Here is a 19,887-nt window from a genome sequence, read left to right on the forward strand (position 1 = left end):
ATAAGATTTACACACCACACCGCGCTCCAACACCCATCTGTTCCACAGCAGCTGATGCCACAGCAAGTGATACCAGCTGTGGGCCCTTATTGATGTTGCAGCCATGGATGGTCTCAGTGTGCAGTGCCAGTGCAGGGCTGGTGCTACATTGAAAGTAATCAGAAGACATAGAAAGCCACTATGACAACGCTATAAAAAGGCAATAGATCATCTGAATCCTGTAATGGCTGCTCTCCAGGGCATTCATTGACTTATCATCCAAGAAACAATGGAAGTAAAGACTTTAGGCCCAAATCGTGGAGATTTGCTCTGCAATAAAATAGAAGATGCTTGGCGCATCATTGAAATAATCAGTGCAACCTCGGGATCAAAGCGTAGTAAATCCTGTTTGCACCAAGCCTCTCTAAAACACTGGTGCTCTCCCGACGTTCTTCTATATATATAAAATGAAAGATGTTTCGTGGAAATTTGAGATGCTCCGGACATCTATTCATTTGCTTTCAAGGATATCCAACCACATAGTATGTACACCGTCCCGTATTCAACAAGACCTAAAGATCTGTATTCTTTCTATTCTGTTATCTGTTCTGATGTTTTGGTGAAAATGCACTGTAATTGGAGATGTTGAACTTTGGATCGCCTTGATCTGTCCCTTTGAGTGTCAGATTAGCCATCACTTTGGAAATTTGGCAGCCTGATCACAACGCATGCGCTGCGGTAGAGGGAGAGATGCTGGCATGCCACCATCTGCCAGCCGGGCCAAATCTTGCTGATAGTAGCTTTTGTGGAACTGTTCCCTTGTTACGCCACATATCTCAAGCTCACCGATGAAGCCCAACTGACAGGACTGTGACCAGTCTTGATTTCTTTATCTTCCTGTCTAGGAGGGATCGGGCGTGGTGGTTGACGATGATCTAGATTGTGACCTGATTGATTGTCAGTGGCTGAGACCTTTCAAACATTCCATCAATCCACTTTGTGGTTTGACAAAGGTGCCAGAATTTGGTGATCTGTTGTTAAAGTCAATTTAATGGGTAGTCTAAGCAAATATTGAGGTCCAAGCAGGTTAAGATCAGGTAAGAGGTTGAGTCAAACAGTGTCTGAGACTGTTTAGGGTAGACGCTCGAGTATCTAAGCTGCAGTTAAAAATTGTGATTTCTCTGTCATAAACAACCAGTCTAGATACTAGGCTTGAATCTGGTCACCTGAGAATTAAGATCATATGGTATCCTGTTCTCTAGAGACTGCCTACGTACTGCCTAGGCAGATGCAGCTAGGTGAAACAGCCTCACCCACTGTGTACTGAAACAAATGGTCTCTAGGGAGGAGCTTATAGTCCAAAGTTAGGCCTTAAATAAGTTATTTTTCAATGATTTCGGACTCTCTTCTGTGCTGTGTCCCCAAGGGCAGGCAATCAGACTCTGGCACTGAGATTTCCTTTCTTCTCAAAGCACCGACACTTCCCGTTATAGTTCCAACACTTTTAATAAGGTAATACCAGCAATTATCAGGATGACTTTAATTGCGGTATTGGAACAACTGTGATAAGAGTAAGCATTGTGCTTCTTGTGGTAATCAAAAAAGAGAAGCAAATGACAATTATGGCTGTCCTCTCCCCTTTCTGAGCAGGTTTTCTGGGAGCTGATGGACCATGTGAGAAGCTGGCACCAGCGTCAGAAAATATCCCAGTTTCTCATTACCCGTGCCTACATTTCAGCTGGCCAGTTACGAATGGTTTCCATTGAATCCAGTTACATGCTTTTGCATATTGGCGGCCCTATAAACTGCGAAGTAGAAAATTCCATTTGATTCCATTTGCATCTTACATTTGAGCACTGGAGTCTAATGGTGCTATTGTTTTCACTTGGTGTATTTTAATTTTGCACCCTTAAAATGTTCCTTACTTTCTGGCTTGACGTTGGAGAACTTTCAAAAACTCAAATGCCACAATGGCTCTATTCGAAACCAATTGTAAGTGGGTAATTGGAAATTCATGGAGGGGATTAACACTTATTACAAACACCAACATTACACCCGAAAGCAGCTCAGCATGTAAGGCTGATGCAAAGTAGAATATTTCACTTATGGTATTTATAGCCTGAAGAGAGCTGTGACACCGCTCATTGGTAAATCACTACATAAATTACCAAAAGATGGGGTGCTCTCTTTTCATTTTTTAATGGGTACTAAGGGGTTTCCATATCATGCAAAAAAGATGTATTCCTCGAGGAAAGGTGAACTAACTTTGTAATTCCCCAAGAGATCACCTGTCTGTATCCCTGGCAATACGGCAGAAGGTTGCATGGCAAACTCTGGTGCTGATGTCTTTTAGCCTGGGCGCCACGCTATAGAAATCTCCACCAACAACCTCCGCTGCGAGTACCTTAACCTGTGTTGAACTGCAGTACTTTATGGTAGTATATCTGCTGGGTCCACCCAAGAGGAGGCATGTAGTGCTGGTGTGTGATTCAACTGATAGCAGCGAATAGCACACGCTTGATTCGTGCTCCCTAATAATCTTAAAGTGAATATGGGTCAGAATTATGGACTCCTCAGGACTGGCTGTAAAAAGAATGAACTCAGGTGAAAGCTACTTAAGAAGGGAGACCCACCCCCTGCATTGATGTCAACCTCTTGTCTGCACAGGACCCTTTCTGGGTGAGTTGACATGAAGAATGATTATAAACATGGTAGGGGAACGAGGTTGACTCCCAATCCGATGCTTGTGCCAATGGTGAGATCACAAGGGAGCCATCATATTTGCCTTCGACAGTAAGGTTGCGGTCCAGGTTTGGAGCTTCGGATGCAATTGCGTTACCACTCCGCTCCTTCCCCGGAATCCATTGCAGGTGAACAAGATTAACTTCCATCTGAAGCCCCAGGCAAGAGTGAGACCACGAGTTATCCCGCATGCTAGACTTTTAGGGTTAGGCCCCAGGTGTGAGGCTTTGAGGACCCTGAACACACTGAAGGTGAAAAGGGTTGACTTCCCGTCTGAAACTTCTGCCAACAGGGAGATCAAGAAGAGGCCAAGGCTAAGTTTGTCTTCAAATGTTGGACCGGGTTTGAAGTGGTCTTTGGAACTTGGGGACCAGGTTCGAGCCCCAGCAGCAGACCAACATTCTGTGATTCTGGACAAATCATTGAATCTCCTAGTGCCTAGAAAACATGAATTCGACTTTGTGTGATGTAATCTGGTGTTCACTTAAACGCTGTGATGCCCTTGGGCCAGTAAGGGAGCCCTCGCAGCAGGGGCCATGTTTCCCTTTTGAGGCTGGACACATGGTTCGGCTCTGAGGCTGTCAGCCGAGTGGTATGAGGCCACCTGTGCATGTTGTAAGTACAAGGTGCTCACGAGGCAGCTGGCGTGTTTATCTTTAGGGTATAGGGTCGGGCTGCGGTTGAGGTGTACCCTGTACCTGGCTCCCTGAACACATTGCGTGTGAACCAGGTGACTTCCCTTTCGAACCCCTCTGTCAGCAGTCGCGGTCACGAGACAGCGGCCTCCGAGACCCTTCCGTCAGCACTCTCCCGCCGCATGAACACAAAGAGGCGCGCGGCGCGTGTGGCTGCCTCCTTTGTGTGCCGCTAACAGGTCGAGTGAGCACAAAGCAATGAACGGTGTCAGCTCCGGACGCGGGGCTGCAGAGCCGGGGCCTTTCACGCGAGCCTTTGTGCGGGATGGGGCCCTGAATCGGATCCCCGGCCGCCTGAATCGGTCCCCCCGGCCGCCTCCTCCTCCCTGAGAGGGACAAGCAAAGGTCGCGGGTAAGCAGCTTTGGGCAGTATAAAAGCGCGGGGCGGATTTTTTTAGACTATAACTTCTTAGGTGCCATCCCTGTGGTCGGTCGTGTCGAGAGCCACGTTTACTGTAAGTGAACTTTACTGGTTGTTTTATACTGGAAACCGGGACGTGTGAAGGGTGGTTGCGTCTGAACATAATCTCAGAGTCGCCTCGGGAGGAACCGTATGCATAGCTCTCAATAGTGCAGCAGGTGCAGTGGTACAGGGTTCCATGAGCGCGAGGGTGAAGTACTTTTTGCAAAAGAAGGTGAGAGGGGCCTAAATTCTTTGCTTCCATTGTGGCCCGTGGTACCCAGGCTACTCCATTGGAATTGTGCGTTTGCCAGGGCGGAAGAATAATCTTAAATAGTCAAATATTGCCAGTATTTGAGCCTTTCCTATGTAAGAACAGGGCCTCTGGTATTGTGTGGAAATGGAGGAGTGAATTGTGTGGCAGAGTTGACAAAACTATGAAGCAAGACATGACAAATCATGCAGTTTATAGCAACACAATCTGTGACAGTGTTGTATCATTATTTTGGTATTGTAGCACTTTTTAGTACTGTATGGGCAATGTTACATCTTGTCAGTACCAGTTAAACATCTGATTAGAGCACCTGCCTCTGAACAGTGAGTAATTAACCTTGGCAAAGAGTCTGTCAATGTGCAGAACAAAGCCTGGAACTTGTTTTTAGTAATTTATGAATCGTGTGAGCCCGGGACGCGTTTTTGGTGAAATCTACATATCATGCAGCAAATGGTTGAATACGTGGCGAATGTGGCAAATCCTTAATTATGCAGACACTGTGGCTGCAGAATTGCATAAATTCAGTGCTGATGACTATAGCCAAGAGGTATGGTACCAGAGAGAGAGAGAGACAGGAGGCGAGTGCTTGAGAACAAATCTAAGAATGTATCGATTAGAATGGTGGGAAATACACAATAATTAAGATAAAAGAGAAGGTACTGATGTGTGATGAAGGCAAGGGTACACTGATTGTTATAAATGAAATACACTGTGATTCTAATGAAAGAGAAGATGCATAGATTGCGATAAACAAATGTATAGTTATTGTGGTAAAGGAGAATTTGCACATGTGGTAAAGAGGAAGAAACAGTGAAGTAGAATCAGGAGACACACAGCGATTTTCGTAGAGAAAAACCTGTGATTTTGACTGAGGAAAAACGACATTGATTATGAAGAAGGGGGTTCACAGTGACACTAATAAAGCAGAAGCAGGGCAGGCACACGGTGGCTGTAATAAAGAAGCGGCGGCTTTGACAAAAGATCACACTGAGATTGTGTTGCAGAGATTGAGAGATGTTGTGATTGCACTGCAGAGGTCGCTGAACGTTGTGTGATACCAGTGCACATACATGAACACAGTATATGGGTTTCAGAGTAATGGTGATAGAATAATGTAGTGATTGTGATACACATGCATAATGATTCATTTAGTTAGTTATTTTAGTGACGTCACAAGGTAGGACACTCCATAAGACGCAGTGCCGCTATCACAATATAGAATTTAACTTTGACCACAACAATAGTGCATTGAGACGCCTTGCCTTTTTCACATAAATGTGCTTGTTCTTTGGCAGTTGCCGATATGTCTCACAGTGGAGCTAAGGGCAGCGCTGGCAGCCACTCTACCGTTGCCAATAACAACTTCAAGGTAAGTCCATGTCTGGTGAGAGTCCCTGGTGCACTGATGATGATTGCATTGGCCATTTAAACAGAACAGAGAATTGCAAATGATAAAGTGTGTTGTAAATATTCAGCTTTATAGAACTTCTTTACACACTTAGAAGTGTGAAGGACAGGTTCCACCATGTTGGACGCTAAGCCTTTGACCAGTAATTTCTACACTGTCAAACCTTACCTCATTAAATCAGCCATGTTCTTATGATGCCATGGTTTACGATACTTTCACGCCACTGTTTTCGAGTGCTTACATAAACTGTGCCCAGAGTATGAAAGCACCATGGGACTGCACAAATGGTAGAACTGTGGTATAAAAATACTTGTAACAAAACATATTGCTTCCCCATGGTGGTGGGTTCTGCTATCCCATTTCAGAAATTGGTATATTGTTTCCAACCACCCAACTATTTTCATTTATGGAACTATTCAAAAACCTCAAGCTAAAAATAATGAGTCCCACGTGGCTTCTGGGTCAAAGATTCCATGCTCAGCAGGCTGCCCGGTGACAGTGAGTCTTGTATGTGGTATAGTATGTAAAGGGAACAGCATGGTTAGATGTCTGATGTTGAATATTACTGGTAGACTGATACCTTCGAGAGCTCTGCCCGCATGTCACTTTACTGCATCTCTCCTTGAATTCATCCATCTCGTTGACTCTGTCTCTGTGTGACCACCGCTCTTTGTTCTGCCTCTCTTTGGCACCGTTCCTCCCTATGTTGTCTCTCCCATACTCCATCTTTTTTTTGCCAGCCCCTCTTAGGAACTGTTTGCTCTATTCCTGACAAGCTCTCCCTGATCCATTCTCCGCTTATTAATAATATTCATGAACCATTTGTCCTTGACTTCCTTGCTTTGTAACCGTGCCTTTTCAATACCCCGTCTCCAAACGTCCAAGATTCTGCAGATCCATAAACATGTCTCCCTCCTCGCCTCTGTCTCTCTCTTACTAAATTGTTACTCAAACCCTGTCTCATCCTGACAGGTATACCCTTGACCCTTTGACCCTGACCCCATTTCTCATGGCCCAAGCCCTGACCCAGGGTCTTCCAAACCCTATCTGCCTACCATTGAAATACTTCGTTGAGAAAGCCTACAGGGGAGAATGGGAGTAGAAGGAGCCCATAGTAATCCAATTTTCACTCCCAGGTCTTCTGCTATGAGTACGAGAACTTCCAAGGAAGGAAGACCGAGTTCACCACTGAGTGCCGGAATATGGGCGATCGAGGACTTGATCATGTGAAATCCATCCGCGTGGAGTCTGGCCCGTAAGTGTTTGTTTTCTGTAGGTCACACACATCCTCCCCTGCCAGTCTATTTTATATCAGTAAATGAATGTTCCATAAGAGACTGAGCCATCAGCCCTGAAAGGAAAAACAGATGCCTAAATGTACTCACGCCTGGTAGTGAAGATCTTTCTTACTTTGTACAGCTATAAAAGATCCTTAGTGTGACTGGAATCAGTTTGTGGCAGAGGATAAGCCTTTACTTTGAATTCAGCATGCTAAATCTGCTATTGCCACGTCTATATTTAATTATTTATACATTTGTTAGTAGGCTCTCAATCGGCACTTTGCAGCTCTTAAATTTAAGGTATATTACTACAAATGCTATGTTCCTTCTTCCAGTTTTATCTAGTGCAGCAGTTGAGTATAGGTCTTGGGTTCAAAATGTTGTCAATGTTTTCTCAAACTGGGTAAGAAGCAACCTGAGGCATAGAGCTGGGCATGTAATGTGAGTGCTTAATGGATCACCTTTGGTTAGCTGAATTGGTGCGGCAGGATGACCAGTGTGACACGTTTAGGTGCCTGATTTGGGAGAGTTAGCTAGTAATCACTCAGGTGTGTAACTCTATTAGTCTTCAGACTGTGCATAGGATCCTGGGATGCCAAGATTAAATCATAATATCAGAAGGAATCCCTTACCGCTTTGTCAATCAGTTTCAGTCTCTCTGCATCCCGAATGTTCACCTCATATTGAGTTTTTAGTCACCCATTATTGGAGAAATGTCAAGCAGCAGTGTGAGACTACCACCTTAACTGGGAGCTGTATTTTCCCATGATTGAAGCTGTTACTCTGTACAAATAGAATTCTTTATTGAGATGTATGTGTTCCTTCCAAAAAAGAAATTGACTAAAAGTCACACCAGTGCTTAATTTGAGCTGGGCTTGCTGTTGAATCCTCACGGCACTCATGTTTGGGACCAGCACTTATTTTTCCTCATTGGACATTTCCCGAGAGCAATAGAGGGAAAAACACAAAGGGGAAATAAGGAGTAAGAGAAATACAGAAAAACTATTGCAACGTAAGAAAGCGGAAACCTGCAAGAGTTAGATAATGGGCATGGGTTATCTGGTAGTCAATTAAAGAGGCATGAGATGGATTCCAGAGTACGCAACCTTAGTATTTAGCCCACCCACATGTAATAGCTGCAGCCATGGGCTTCTGAGCAGAACTTTGGGCACCAGCTTTCAATATTTTCCAAATTATGCCTTGGTCACACCTTTGTACTCGTAGGAGTTTAAGCTCAGTATGCTCCTGTCAGAGATTGAAGAAGTACTTTTTTTACCTATAAATACTGGCCAAAGTTGTAAGTTTGACATCTGAAATGCATCTGTCTATAAAAAAGAAGTCACACAGTAGCGGGGCGGGGATCTGACTCTTTAAGGTAGGAAGGGTGACAAATAAATGGGTTTCTTAAATGAAGGATTAAAGAGAGTCTCCTGTTCCTGCAAGAGATGCAGATGCACTTTCGTTTTCACAAGAAATACAAAGAGGAAAAATCTAAATAAAGTCAATTCCGAAAGATGAGAAAACAAAATGGAGTCAATTCCAAAATACTAAAGAAGAGGAGATTACAATTGAAAAGTAAATGGTGATCATTGAGAAATGTAGTCAGTGTGGCAAATGTAATTGGTTCCTAGTTTTCTGTCCCAAACCCATGGTTTTTTTACTCAGTGTGATATGTGTTTTTCTCTTCACAGCTGGGTGGCTTTTGAACAGAAGGATTTTGGTGGTGAAATGTTTATCTTGGAGAAGGGAGAATATCCACGCTGGGATTCCTGGTCCAACTGCTTTCGGGCCGACAGGATCATGTCTATCCGGCCCATCCTCATGGTAACCCACATCTGTTTCTTTTTATTTAGATCATCCCAGTTTTAGTCACAAGTAGTAATGACCACAGAATCCAAAGTTCACATCCAGAGTATTATCTAAACAAAGAAGTAAATCCATGTAAACCTCTGCTACAATGTCCTCTCTTGGCTCCTGTCAAGGTGTGGTTAATTTTCAAACTTCTCTCTACCCACACAAACGTATCTAATAACATTTAACAACATATCAAGGAATGAATAGCTCTCCATAAAACTAAATTTAGAGTGGCGTCCACCTCCCAACGTCACCAGAGGTGCCCCTGTTCTCCATCTCCACCGCAGATGACCTGTATTTCTGGTATATATTCCCGGAAACCTGGAACATACTGCATATGGAACTCTGAGAAAAGCCCAACTAAATCAACCCAACCTAATCATTCTAGCCCAGGCTGACTCAATATAACATAATTCAAATGTATTCAACCAAACTAATGTAACTCAACACAAATGAACCATGTAGAAGACAATCCAAACCAATGGAACTAAACCCAATCCATCCTAATCCAATGTTAACTACTTTAAACAAACATAAATAAATCCTCACCAAATCAAATCAAAAGCGACCTTATCAAACCTAGTCCATTGCGTTCCAACCTAATTACCTCCATCCCATTCTAGGCCTTCAGGAAACACCTCAGACTTCGCCTGTACCACCCAAACCAGAATAGTTCAACGGGGACCTTATTTTTACATTGCACACTGGGGACGCAAAAGGGCATGTGTGCCCACTTTCTGTACTCTAGAGGCACAATGGTATTGCAAAATGGGCAGCAGATCCTTCTGCGTCCTCTTCTGTAATACCGATAGCCCTAGGGCATATGTAGTGCCATAACTTTACCTCTGAACCTTTTATTATTCGGGATGCGGGTGCAGAGGCAAACATGCCCTTAGCAGGTGCACTTCTGTGCACCTCCTAAAGGTAGCCCTCTGGAGGGGAGAAAGCGCGTCCCATGGACCCCTCCAGGCATCTCCATGCAGGTGGGTGCAGTCACTCCCCTCTTCAAAGTCAAGCGACATACCACCTGCATTGTAAAACACAGAGCGGCTCCGTATTTCACTTGAATGTCCTGCCTTGAAAGCCGCACGGGCTCACGGCTTCCCTGGGGGCAGTGCATTCTTTGTAATAGAGTGTACTGTCCACGTTTGCGCCCAGAGCACTATTGAAAGGTGAGCCGTGGTGCAAACAGAGAAAGTGCGCCGTATGCATAATACGTACCCAGGAGTGTAGAATGCATTTGCACACAAAGGGCCTTTTTGCCTCAGTATGGGTATAGGAATGTGTGTAGCAGAATTTGACTTTATTGGGAGTAAAAAGGGTAAAATGGGAAATGTCTTTACAAACACATGAAAGATGGAATGAATGTATGGCGTTAGAGCAGGTGCCAATGTTGTTATTAATGGTCACCCCTTTCCTTTTGTGCTATGCCACAGGACAACCAGGATTACAAGATCTGCATGTTTGAAAGTCCCAACTTTGAAGGCAGAAAAATGGAGGTTTGCGATGAGGATATTCCCAGCCTATGGTCATATGGATTCCAAGACCGAGTTGCCAGCCTCCAAGTTCAAGGAGGAACGTAAGTTCTATATATTTTTCTGGGATTGAGAAATTGGAGTAGACTTGAGAAAACTGAAAGGCCTCATGGTGGTGGTTCTGATGAGATATGGAAGGACTTCAATGGAGTAATGTCGGTATTTCTAAAATAGGCCAATTGTGCGTGAAGAATGGGGAAGAATCTCACTGGCTAAGCTACTCCCTGCCCCGTTTCCATAGGGGTTCCTTTAAAAACAAAACGAAAAACTTCAATGAGATTTGGCACTAGTCCTCTGGATCACTGGCTAGTACCCCCTGAAGCTGCCACCCGGATTCACAAAGGGGTTACGGGTACATAGGGTCCCAAAGAACAATTTGAAAAGGATGCCACAAACACGCACCTTCCAAATTGTGATTTAGTATACATTTCTAAACCCATTTGAGGTAGGTATAAAATCTTTATTATTGTTTAGACACGTCTATTAAACAATAAACACACGTTTACAATAAAAAAAACTCCCTACCCAAGCCGCTCCCCCCGCCCCCACCACCCAGGCCAATAAACAATCAATAAAACAACCTACTCATTCCCCCCCATGTCAAACCGCATTTTAAACGATTCTGCACATTTCCACCAATTATCAGTTTGACGCTTAACACACCTCCTCCACAGAATCAACCCAGGGGTTGGTCAGCATTAACCAATACTAATCGTTAACAATATTTCTAGCCCAAGCTTGTTTTTAAGAATTTTGCTAATTCGTGAGAAGTTCCAGTGCCTCATTGTGATGGCAAATATTATATTTGGAAAAAAAGTGATTTTAAAATCAAGTATCGAGTACTATAAAAATACAAATAATCTTATAATACATGAAGATAGAAATTTGCGCTGATAACCCACAGGTACCGTTGTTATCAGAATCAAATAGTACGTCAAACTTCTCCTGTTTCAGATATCGAAAATTCAATGCCACCCGAAATTTTGATAACAGCATACGCATTTGGGGATTTGGGAAAGCGGATATATAAGGATACATCCTTACATTATCCCAGGACTCCAACTCATTTTAGGCGACAATAACACTTTACTGACACTGCTTAGTTTGTAAAATAATAAATGGAAGTGTCTAACTTTTTCTCTGAAGCCAGCTGCCAGCGGTATGGAAAGTTAGGGTTGCCAAATACCATGGCTGTCTAGTCTTGATTCACCTCATGGGTCTTTCGTCCACCATCCTACTCTTCCTACCACTTTATTTCACTATTGCAGGCACATTTTCTTCTGCTTTCTCCTTTGCCACATTTCTCTCTTCCTACTTTTTCAACATTATCTGACCGTCTTTTTCTTGCTGTGGTTCAACGTTTGATTATTAAAAACAAGCATAGTTACTTAATAATTAGTGCCATTGGGCCCCACCTGCAACCACCAGCTCAAATAAGTCACTGTTTACAATGAGTAAAATGGTATAATGGGCGTGGTGCATACCAAATAGCTTTTTAGCTATTGCAAAACTTCAGATTTTTACAAATCCGAGGGTTTGAGAGTGCTAAAAATGTTTAGTACATCTGACTCATAGTTCAGCTCACTGAGTAATTTACAGAGCGGCCCTAAGGGAAGGGAATGGATCATCAGTATTGGCTACTTAAACTTATAGGAAAGGGATTTAAAAAGATCAGCAAACTGGATGTCGGTGTACTATTTGTGGGGCGGGGGGGGGGGGGGGGGGAGGGGGCAATGGGATACAGAAGAGGCCATGTGTCTTCTACGGTATGGCAGATGGAGACAGACACTTAGATCTCGTAATTCTTGCAAAAAGAAGGGCAGAGTGTTATGTAATATCGATATCACTGCATAGAACAAGGAAGAGGGGAAGAGCTTGTAGTATGAGTAATCTGGCAGGACGCAGAATATTCAGTATGCTACATTCTAAAATAGCGTGCGTTCCATTTGTGACTATAAATATTTTTGTAAGGTTGTATGCTACAATGGCAGCTACAGACGTTTCGTGCAACCGGAGTATCACAGCATAAATATCAACAGCTAAAATACTGTGGAGGTAAATATATATCAGTAAGCAGAGATTTACTATGTTTAACTCCACATCTACATATACTGAAGATATATATCGACCAGGTAAATATTGGTGGAATTAAGTACAGTAAACCTATACTTCTTTATGTATACTTAGCTTACTGATATTTTGGTCGTAGTTATTTTTGCTGTGATATTTTTGTAGTATGATATTTAAAACTCGATATCCCTGTACCATTCCTTCTGTAACCCTCCTTTTATGTATGCCTCCCCTAGTACTAAGATGCTTGTTCTTCTGATGACGAGTGTTGCCTGTTCTCTAAGTTTCTCTTCTTTTTTTCAGGTGGGTCGGTTATCAGTATCCTGGCTACAGAGGATTCCAGTACCTCATGGAGTGTGGACCTTACAAGCACTGGAATAACTGGGGTGCCACCCAGCCCCAGATGCAGTCTATCCGGCGGGTGAAGGACAGCCAGTGGTACAGACGAGGCAACTTTGAGGCCTTCAACTAGACCTGGTGCCCAGGATGGAGTCTAGCAGCAACAAAAAGGGACCTGTTTCTTTTCTATTCAAGCATCTTCATTTTGTCATGTTTCAAAAGCTTCACGTGAACTCAAACTTGGAAATAAGGGAATGACCCGGTGTACCTGCGGGAGAAGTGAGCACATTCAAGGTTCTGGCAGCAGTGAAAGAAAACTCTGAGGGCTTGGGCGTTTGGCTGGAACGATGGAGGATTTGTGGCACAAATCAGGAGACAGCCCTTGGTCCTTGAAGCTAGGGCTCTGAGAGAGGCATAGATAAAGCCACTTCTATCTTTTCGGAGCACACACCTGCTTACCGTTCTAGGATCATCTGGCTGCTTTTAGAAAGTACCATCAAAGCTAACCCAAGCATCGGAGAACAGACTTCCTCGTAGTGTCTTCCAACCCAAGTACAACACCCTTCACCATTCCTTTTACATGTCATGCACATGACAGGCTTGTCCTTGCCCTGGATGAAGTCTCAGGAAATAATATTCTGAATTCTGTCCACTGTTGCTGTCATTTTAACCATTCACTCCCACATTGGGTGTGACTCAGCCTACGCAGCCCTGAAATGCAGGAATCCTTCAGCACATTTTACAATGCAAATTCATTTGCCAATGGAAGGGCAGAAGGGCAACCCAGGGACAGCGTTTTGTCAATTCATTTCTTCTTCAAAAACACTTTTTTGTGGTGTTTTTCTCAGGGAACTTTTAAAATTGAGACCTCAGTGGAGAAGCCATCAGTATCTGTGCTCCTGTTCCCTACTTCCAAGCACTGGCCGTCTGTATACATCACACACAAGATCTGTATCCATCAACCCGTTCACCTCTTTACAGAAATCAGCATAATAAAAAACATGTCTCTTACCTTGGTGTGGTGCCTGATTTGAACTTCAGTCACAGGGGGACTCTCTTTTATACGAGTGCTCTGTATGTAGTAAATAATGATACTATTTATTTGACCGTCGTAACAAATGCAAAGATATGTACATTATCTTGTGCAGAGCCATGGCTCGTGGGTCTGTACTTTAGATATGAATAGTTGAAATGGATTAGGTGTGCCTAGATGAGCATAAAGTTGTACATGGTTAGCAGAACGATGTTTTACAGCAGGGGAGGCAGTGGTTGAATGCCAGGGTTATTCTAAAGTAGAGGAATTCATACATCATACAGGAAAGCTAATGGCGGAGTGCAAGTGGGAGGTAAGATCTGGATCGTGAGAAGCTGAGGGTTTCAACCAATCTTTCTGTAGAATCATAGCAGGACACAGCGTGCAAGCTATGTAATTGGTCAGGGCTGTCTATGGTGAAAAGTATTAATAGTACACATTTCTGAGTTTGGCATTGCAAATTACAAATCTAAATTTATATCACAACAGAAATCTTTTGACAAGAGTAGGGGTTCCTATGGCATTTTTGAAGTCTTTGTCACACAGAAGCTGATGGAGCCTCCGACCAGTTGACCATGACATACACAGAAAAGGCCCGATTCTGATGCGGGTTGAAAAGCTTCCAGACCGTATCGGTTTGGAAATGGTTTCCAACCCACTCAGATCGGGAGAGTCCGACCAACCGAGTACAATGCATCTGGATGCTCCCAGATACAATTTGGTTGGACTCTCATTGACTTCAATGGGAGCATATGTTCCTACCCGCATCATAATTGGGCCCTGGGTCGGGAAGACACATTCCCGATCCGATTTGGAAGGAGCAAATGCCATTAGGAGGCCTTCCTAACCGCATCGGAATCAGGCCCTAGGTGGGAATGCTTTCCTAACCGCATCAGAATCAGGCCCAGAGTGTAATGCTGGCTGGGATGTGTTGATATGGGGTGTTGGGTCCTAGATCCTCCTAAAGGTGGAGCCTGGAACACCCAAAGCACTCATAGCTTTGTTCTATAGGCAATAAGATACTAAAGTTAAACTATGTATTGTATGACTTAAGGGTCTCATGATGAGTTTGGCGATCTCAAGACCATCGAACCTCTGGTTGTGGTCAGACCTCCGTGACCTCGGGGGTCTGACCGCCGTATTATGAGTGCGAGGTTCAGACCGCAACCAACCCACTACAACATAACCAGCACCACCACAATCCTGCAGTGCTGGTGGTGTTCAGAGTGGGTAGGAGGAGGCGGTGCTGAGGCTGGCATCATGTCCATATCACGACTTGCCCTTCGACAAGCTTTTTGCATGGCAGTCAAACTGCTATGAAAAAGCTGGCAGATAGGCAAGGAGAGGGCCCAAACAGGGACCCTGGGCGTTGGTGACCTTTTTGTAGTGTGACTAGAGGCATATGTTGTGCCCCCTACTCTTACACTGTCATGCGTGCACCGTGTGGGATGCACAACATGGTGCATACCAGAGATGTGCGCCCAACAGTGCAGGTGCAGCTGGGCTGCTGCATTGCCTTCAGGCTCACTCAGTGAGCCAAAGCACGCAGAAAGCGCAAGACCATGGCTGGCACACTGCCTGCTCCCCCGTCTTATCAGAACGTGGCAGTCTTAAGACCACCAGCACAGCGGTCTTGCAATGCACACAGCTTTGGCGGTCTGATGGTCAGACCGTCGAAGTTGTAATAAGGCCCTAAGAGAGTGTACTTAAAAGTCATCAAGAAGCTGCCTTGAACATACACTTCCTTGACCAAAGGGTCAAGCTAACTCTCAGCTGCCAGGCAATTAAGCTTTTAAGGTGATCTAACCAGAAAAAGTAACTTGGCCCACTGTTTACAATACTTCAATCTTCAAATTAGTCTTCACAGCACAATGGACCTACAACAATGTAGCATCCAAGAGATCTCGACCAGGTCAAATGAACTCGTTAGCAGAAGAGGGATTTCACTTTGCCATGATAAATTAGGACCTGATGTACAAAGTATTTTTTAGAAATGTATACCACATTTTATAGAATTTTTGAACCTGTACGAGATGCAACAGTATGAAAACAGAACATGCCCTGTCTCCCCCAACCTCCTGCCCACCCCACAGTCAATATCATGATCCAGACTGTGCAGTAATCGCCGACTGAGTCTCATGGATAAACACCTCTTGGGTCGTCAGGCCTCATAACCTTGAACCACCTCATCTAGGGCTGTTATTGGTTAAGTGATTTGGCTGAGAACAATTTCTTGATATTGGCCTCAGGCTTCCCATATTTTGGAGTGTTTCTGCGGGCAGCCTTTCCATGATGATGCAACTATCCAAGTCTTTATGCCACTCTTGTCAAAAGCATTTTGACCATCAAAAATGGTTTGATTTGGAGTTTGCGACAGTAAAATTATTTTTTATTGCACTTATCTCATTTTAGGAATTTGTAAATTTCTGCTGACTCCTTAAATGGTATTGTGACCACATACCAATTTAGTATTTTGAATGGGCACGCTGTAAGTGTCCCTTTCAAATACAAATGTGGGGGCTAATTTATGAAGTAGTCACACAGTGCAGCGCAGCAAGTCACCTTGTTGCACAGTACTGCGAGACTGGGAAAGGGCAGGAATGTGCCGTATTTAATGCAATATGGTACATTCCTGTCCGTTCCCATACGCTGGCACTCTTTTGGTAGCCTAGTGCCAATGGAGGGACACTTGTGCTATGGTGCAATGGTGCCTGTGTTGCATGCAGTATTGTTATTGTGCAGGAAGAGGCACCATGCTGCACAAAAACATACCTGGGGGGAATATTCCTCTTTTTACACATATAAAGAGGAAGAAAAAAGGAGAAATAGAGATATTTTTCCTTGTTACGCCTCCCTTGGGAATGCATAATGTTTTGGCGCATTCCCTGGTTTACCAATACTGGTAAATCTGGGAATGCATAAAAAAACAATGGAGTTGCATGGGGACACCCAATGCCATGCGATGCCTTCCCAGGGCAGAGTAATGCAACGCAGCAATTTGTTACTCCAGATTTATGAACCCACTCAGGGCAAGCAGAGTGGCTTTGCATGGCTTCATAAATCTTACTTAAGGTTTGCAACTGTTTGTACCACCTTGCGTGGTGAAAACGTGATGCAACCCTCCTCATAAATAGGACCCTTGGTATACAATAGATCAATGTTTTAACCCCTTTGCTGCGGCGGCTATTCCGCCACAGCGCTAAGGGGGAGGCGGGGCCGCGTGGCGCTCCCGTACTCATGACGGAACCGCTCCGTCACGGCCCTCGGGTGAGCTGTGCTTGTGAGGGAACGGTTCCGTCACGGCCCTGCCCGTTCTTCAGAACGTCAGCGCAGGCAGAACCGTTCCGTCACCAGCACAGCCCACCCGAGGCTCGTGACGGAACGGTTCCGTCACGAGCATGGGAGGGGTTAATACTAAAATCTGATTTCCAAAATTTGAAGTTACTGACTCCTGAGTTGGAGTCGTCAAACGCTGCACCGTTTCCTTTATTGAAAAGTGGATCACAGGCATGGTGGTGTGCTGACCCAGCAGGCCACCATCACTGTGATGTGAGTCGCAATTTGCAACCTACTTCATTAATATTCGTGAGATAGGTTAGATTATGCCACACTCCAAATTGGAATTTCACAAAATGACTTACTCGCACATAGGTCGATTTCTAAAACTTTTTACTGGTCACAAAAATCAAATCATAAAATATTCTGGAGAAGATATTTGACAGCTGCTTTAGCTGTGGGTAATTTCTTTATAGTAATACAATAGTCCATCCTAATCCACCATAAATTATATCATTATATTGCTATTCTACAGTGGTAGTTCAACAATAAAGTCTATTGAGATGGCAAACCAAAGTGTGCATGCGAAAAAGATTCCACATATTCTTTTACTCTGTCTGCATTTTAGGCCACTACACTTACTGGTTCAGTTCATGTCTAATGTCTTTGTTTACCCAGGGTGCCAGGCTACATGAGCGCTATGGGACCAACTAGATACTTTTGTAATGAGGAACAATTAACAAATATTCTTTCTTTTCTACACAACAATCACTGACAGTTCTGTGTGTTATTAGGTTATCCTTTAAGCGGTTCACTTCGATATATGGTTCCTTGAACTACTTCCAGCTTCTATAGGAAATTGGTCTCCTCCATGTAAGGATTACAGTCAGAATGGTAGGAGTGGAATCTGAACTATCTCTCACCTTTTCCTGCCTTGACAAAACATCTGCCTTTCCATGACAATGTCGTGGCATATAATAGATGATTTTGAAGTGAGTAAAAGATAACAACCATATAGGTATTTCTAGGGCTGGCACATTTCATTAACCCGTTCCATGCTCGTGACGGAATTACTCCGTCACGAGCCACGGGCGTGCTGTGCTAATGACGAAGTGGTTCTTTCACAGCGCTCTGTCATGAGCACAGCGCGCCCGTGGCTCGTGACGGAGTGGTTCCGTCACAAGCATGGCGGCGCAGCGCGATCCCCCTCCCCCCCAGCACCGCAGGGGAATTACCGCCGCGGTCAAGGGGTTAACAACTCCAAATGTTTATCAAAATTAAATGACCAACGCGTTTCGGCTGACACCCACCATAAAGTGCAGGAGGAGAGTAGTGTGGCATATAGATAGATAGATAGATAGATAGATAGATAGATAGATAGATAGATAGATAGATAGATAGATAGATAGATAGTCACCTTTATCTTGGCCCCCACTTGACAAATCACCCCGTAGCTTTCCAGACAGAAAGCTGAAGTGAGTGGCAAACTAGTTTTGAGAATGTTGTGAATTTTCATCAAACTGCGCTAAAGTTATTAGCAAACAAAAAACGCTTTTCCAATGGAAACCAGGTCCTAACTACAACTACCTACTGCCAACCCCCAGTAGGTAATATATGCATATACATATATAATATATAAATATTTAATTTTTTGAGGGAAGCAAATCTCTCCTTTTCTAACTCCTTACCTCCCTTTACCTCTTTCCTGCCTTAAAACCCACATTTACCCTTTCATCCCTTTCCCTCTACCCACCCCAAAACCCTTAAATGACCATTACTTCCCGTTACCACTACCCTCCCCATATCACAAAAATTACTCTTAGCTTTCATCACCTCTTCCCAACCCTAAACCCTAAAACTACCCTTAATCAATCCATCCCTTAACCCTAAAATCACCCTTACTACCATTTACCTCTACCTTTATCTCCCTTTACCTCTACCCTGGTAAACACCTTTTAATGAACTTATCTGAGTTGTACTCACCTGTCGTACAATCTATGTGGTAAAGGCAGCGGCGGCTCCAACACTAAGGCGGAGGAGCGTTGCCCTACTGTGAGCAGTGTAAAAAGGAAAACGAAAAAATGATAATAAAGTGTTGCTTGAGTGTGGGCCGGGTGGGGCTGGACTGACCAGTGCAGGGGAAAGAGTGTTAAGCACACTTGGGCCCGTCAAATAGTCCTGCGCACTTTGCATCTTTCCCACCAGGCTGCATTACACAGTCTAGTGTAGAACATGCCCAGCCTTCATGCTGCTGTCTGAGCACCAAACCACGGTACTCAGACCGATCACAACACTGCTGTAAGGCAGCGTTGTGATTGGACAGGGGATTCTGGGAGGCTGTGTGCTTCCTGTTGATGCGCCAGAAGACGATGGAGGAGAGGCGGCGGCACCCGGCAGCACACAGGTAACTCACATTTTTGGGGGGATTCCCCCATCCGCTTCGCCCGCCCCAACACCCACCCCAACACCCACACTCAGTAATGCATGGTAAACGCAGCATTAAAAAGACTATTTCCCCTGCTCATCTGTTACCAACCATTATTAATAACCTGGACTGATGATGGGGACAGAGGTAACCTCTGTTACCCTGCCTTGCCCATAATCCTGACAACATGCCTTTTAACTATTCACTCACTTCTTGTGAGAGGCTGCAAAGTTGTTCCTTCTCACCAATCGGTTTTGTTGCCACCAAGCAGATTTTAACGCAAACCCATTTCTTGGCCCTTATCACTATTCTAGGACACAGGTACCTTCTACTTGTCATTTACCTGCCGGAAGTTGATGGGGCCAGTCGCTAATAGTTCTTAAGTGAGTCGATTGCTCTTACTACCATTGCTACCTTTTAGATTACACTTGGTTTTGCATCACCACTATGAATGTTTGACCAAGGCTATGTATGTATCTCGCTGATGTCAGGATTGTTTGACTATAGCTTATAATTCTATTACATTCACCACGTGGGGCACACTATGGCTGCGTGCTTTGACATGTTGGTGAGTCAC

General features: G+C 44.2%; 1 protein-coding gene across 1 annotated transcript; it reads left to right on the top strand.

Annotated features, from left to right (window-relative positions):
* Positions 1–3,838: 3,838 nt before the first annotated feature.
* Positions 3,839–13,587, top strand: LOC144824546 (beta-crystallin B1-like). The gene is made up of 6 exons (XM_078683600.1): positions 3,839–3,871; positions 5,386–5,459; positions 6,635–6,753; positions 8,470–8,602; positions 10,069–10,211; positions 12,541–13,587. The coding sequence occupies exons 2-6, from the start codon at positions 5,394–5,396 to the stop codon at positions 12,707–12,709; spliced, it is 630 nt and encodes a 209-aa protein (XP_078539726.1). The 5' UTR covers positions 3,839–3,871; positions 5,386–5,393; the 3' UTR covers positions 12,710–13,587.
* Positions 13,588–19,887: the final 6,300 nt, after the last annotated feature.

Source organism: Lissotriton helveticus, chromosome 3_1, assembly GCF_964261635.1.
Source record: "Lissotriton helveticus chromosome 3_1, aLisHel1.1, whole genome shotgun sequence".
Taxonomy (NCBI): Eukaryota; Metazoa; Chordata; class Amphibia; order Caudata; family Salamandridae; genus Lissotriton; species Lissotriton helveticus.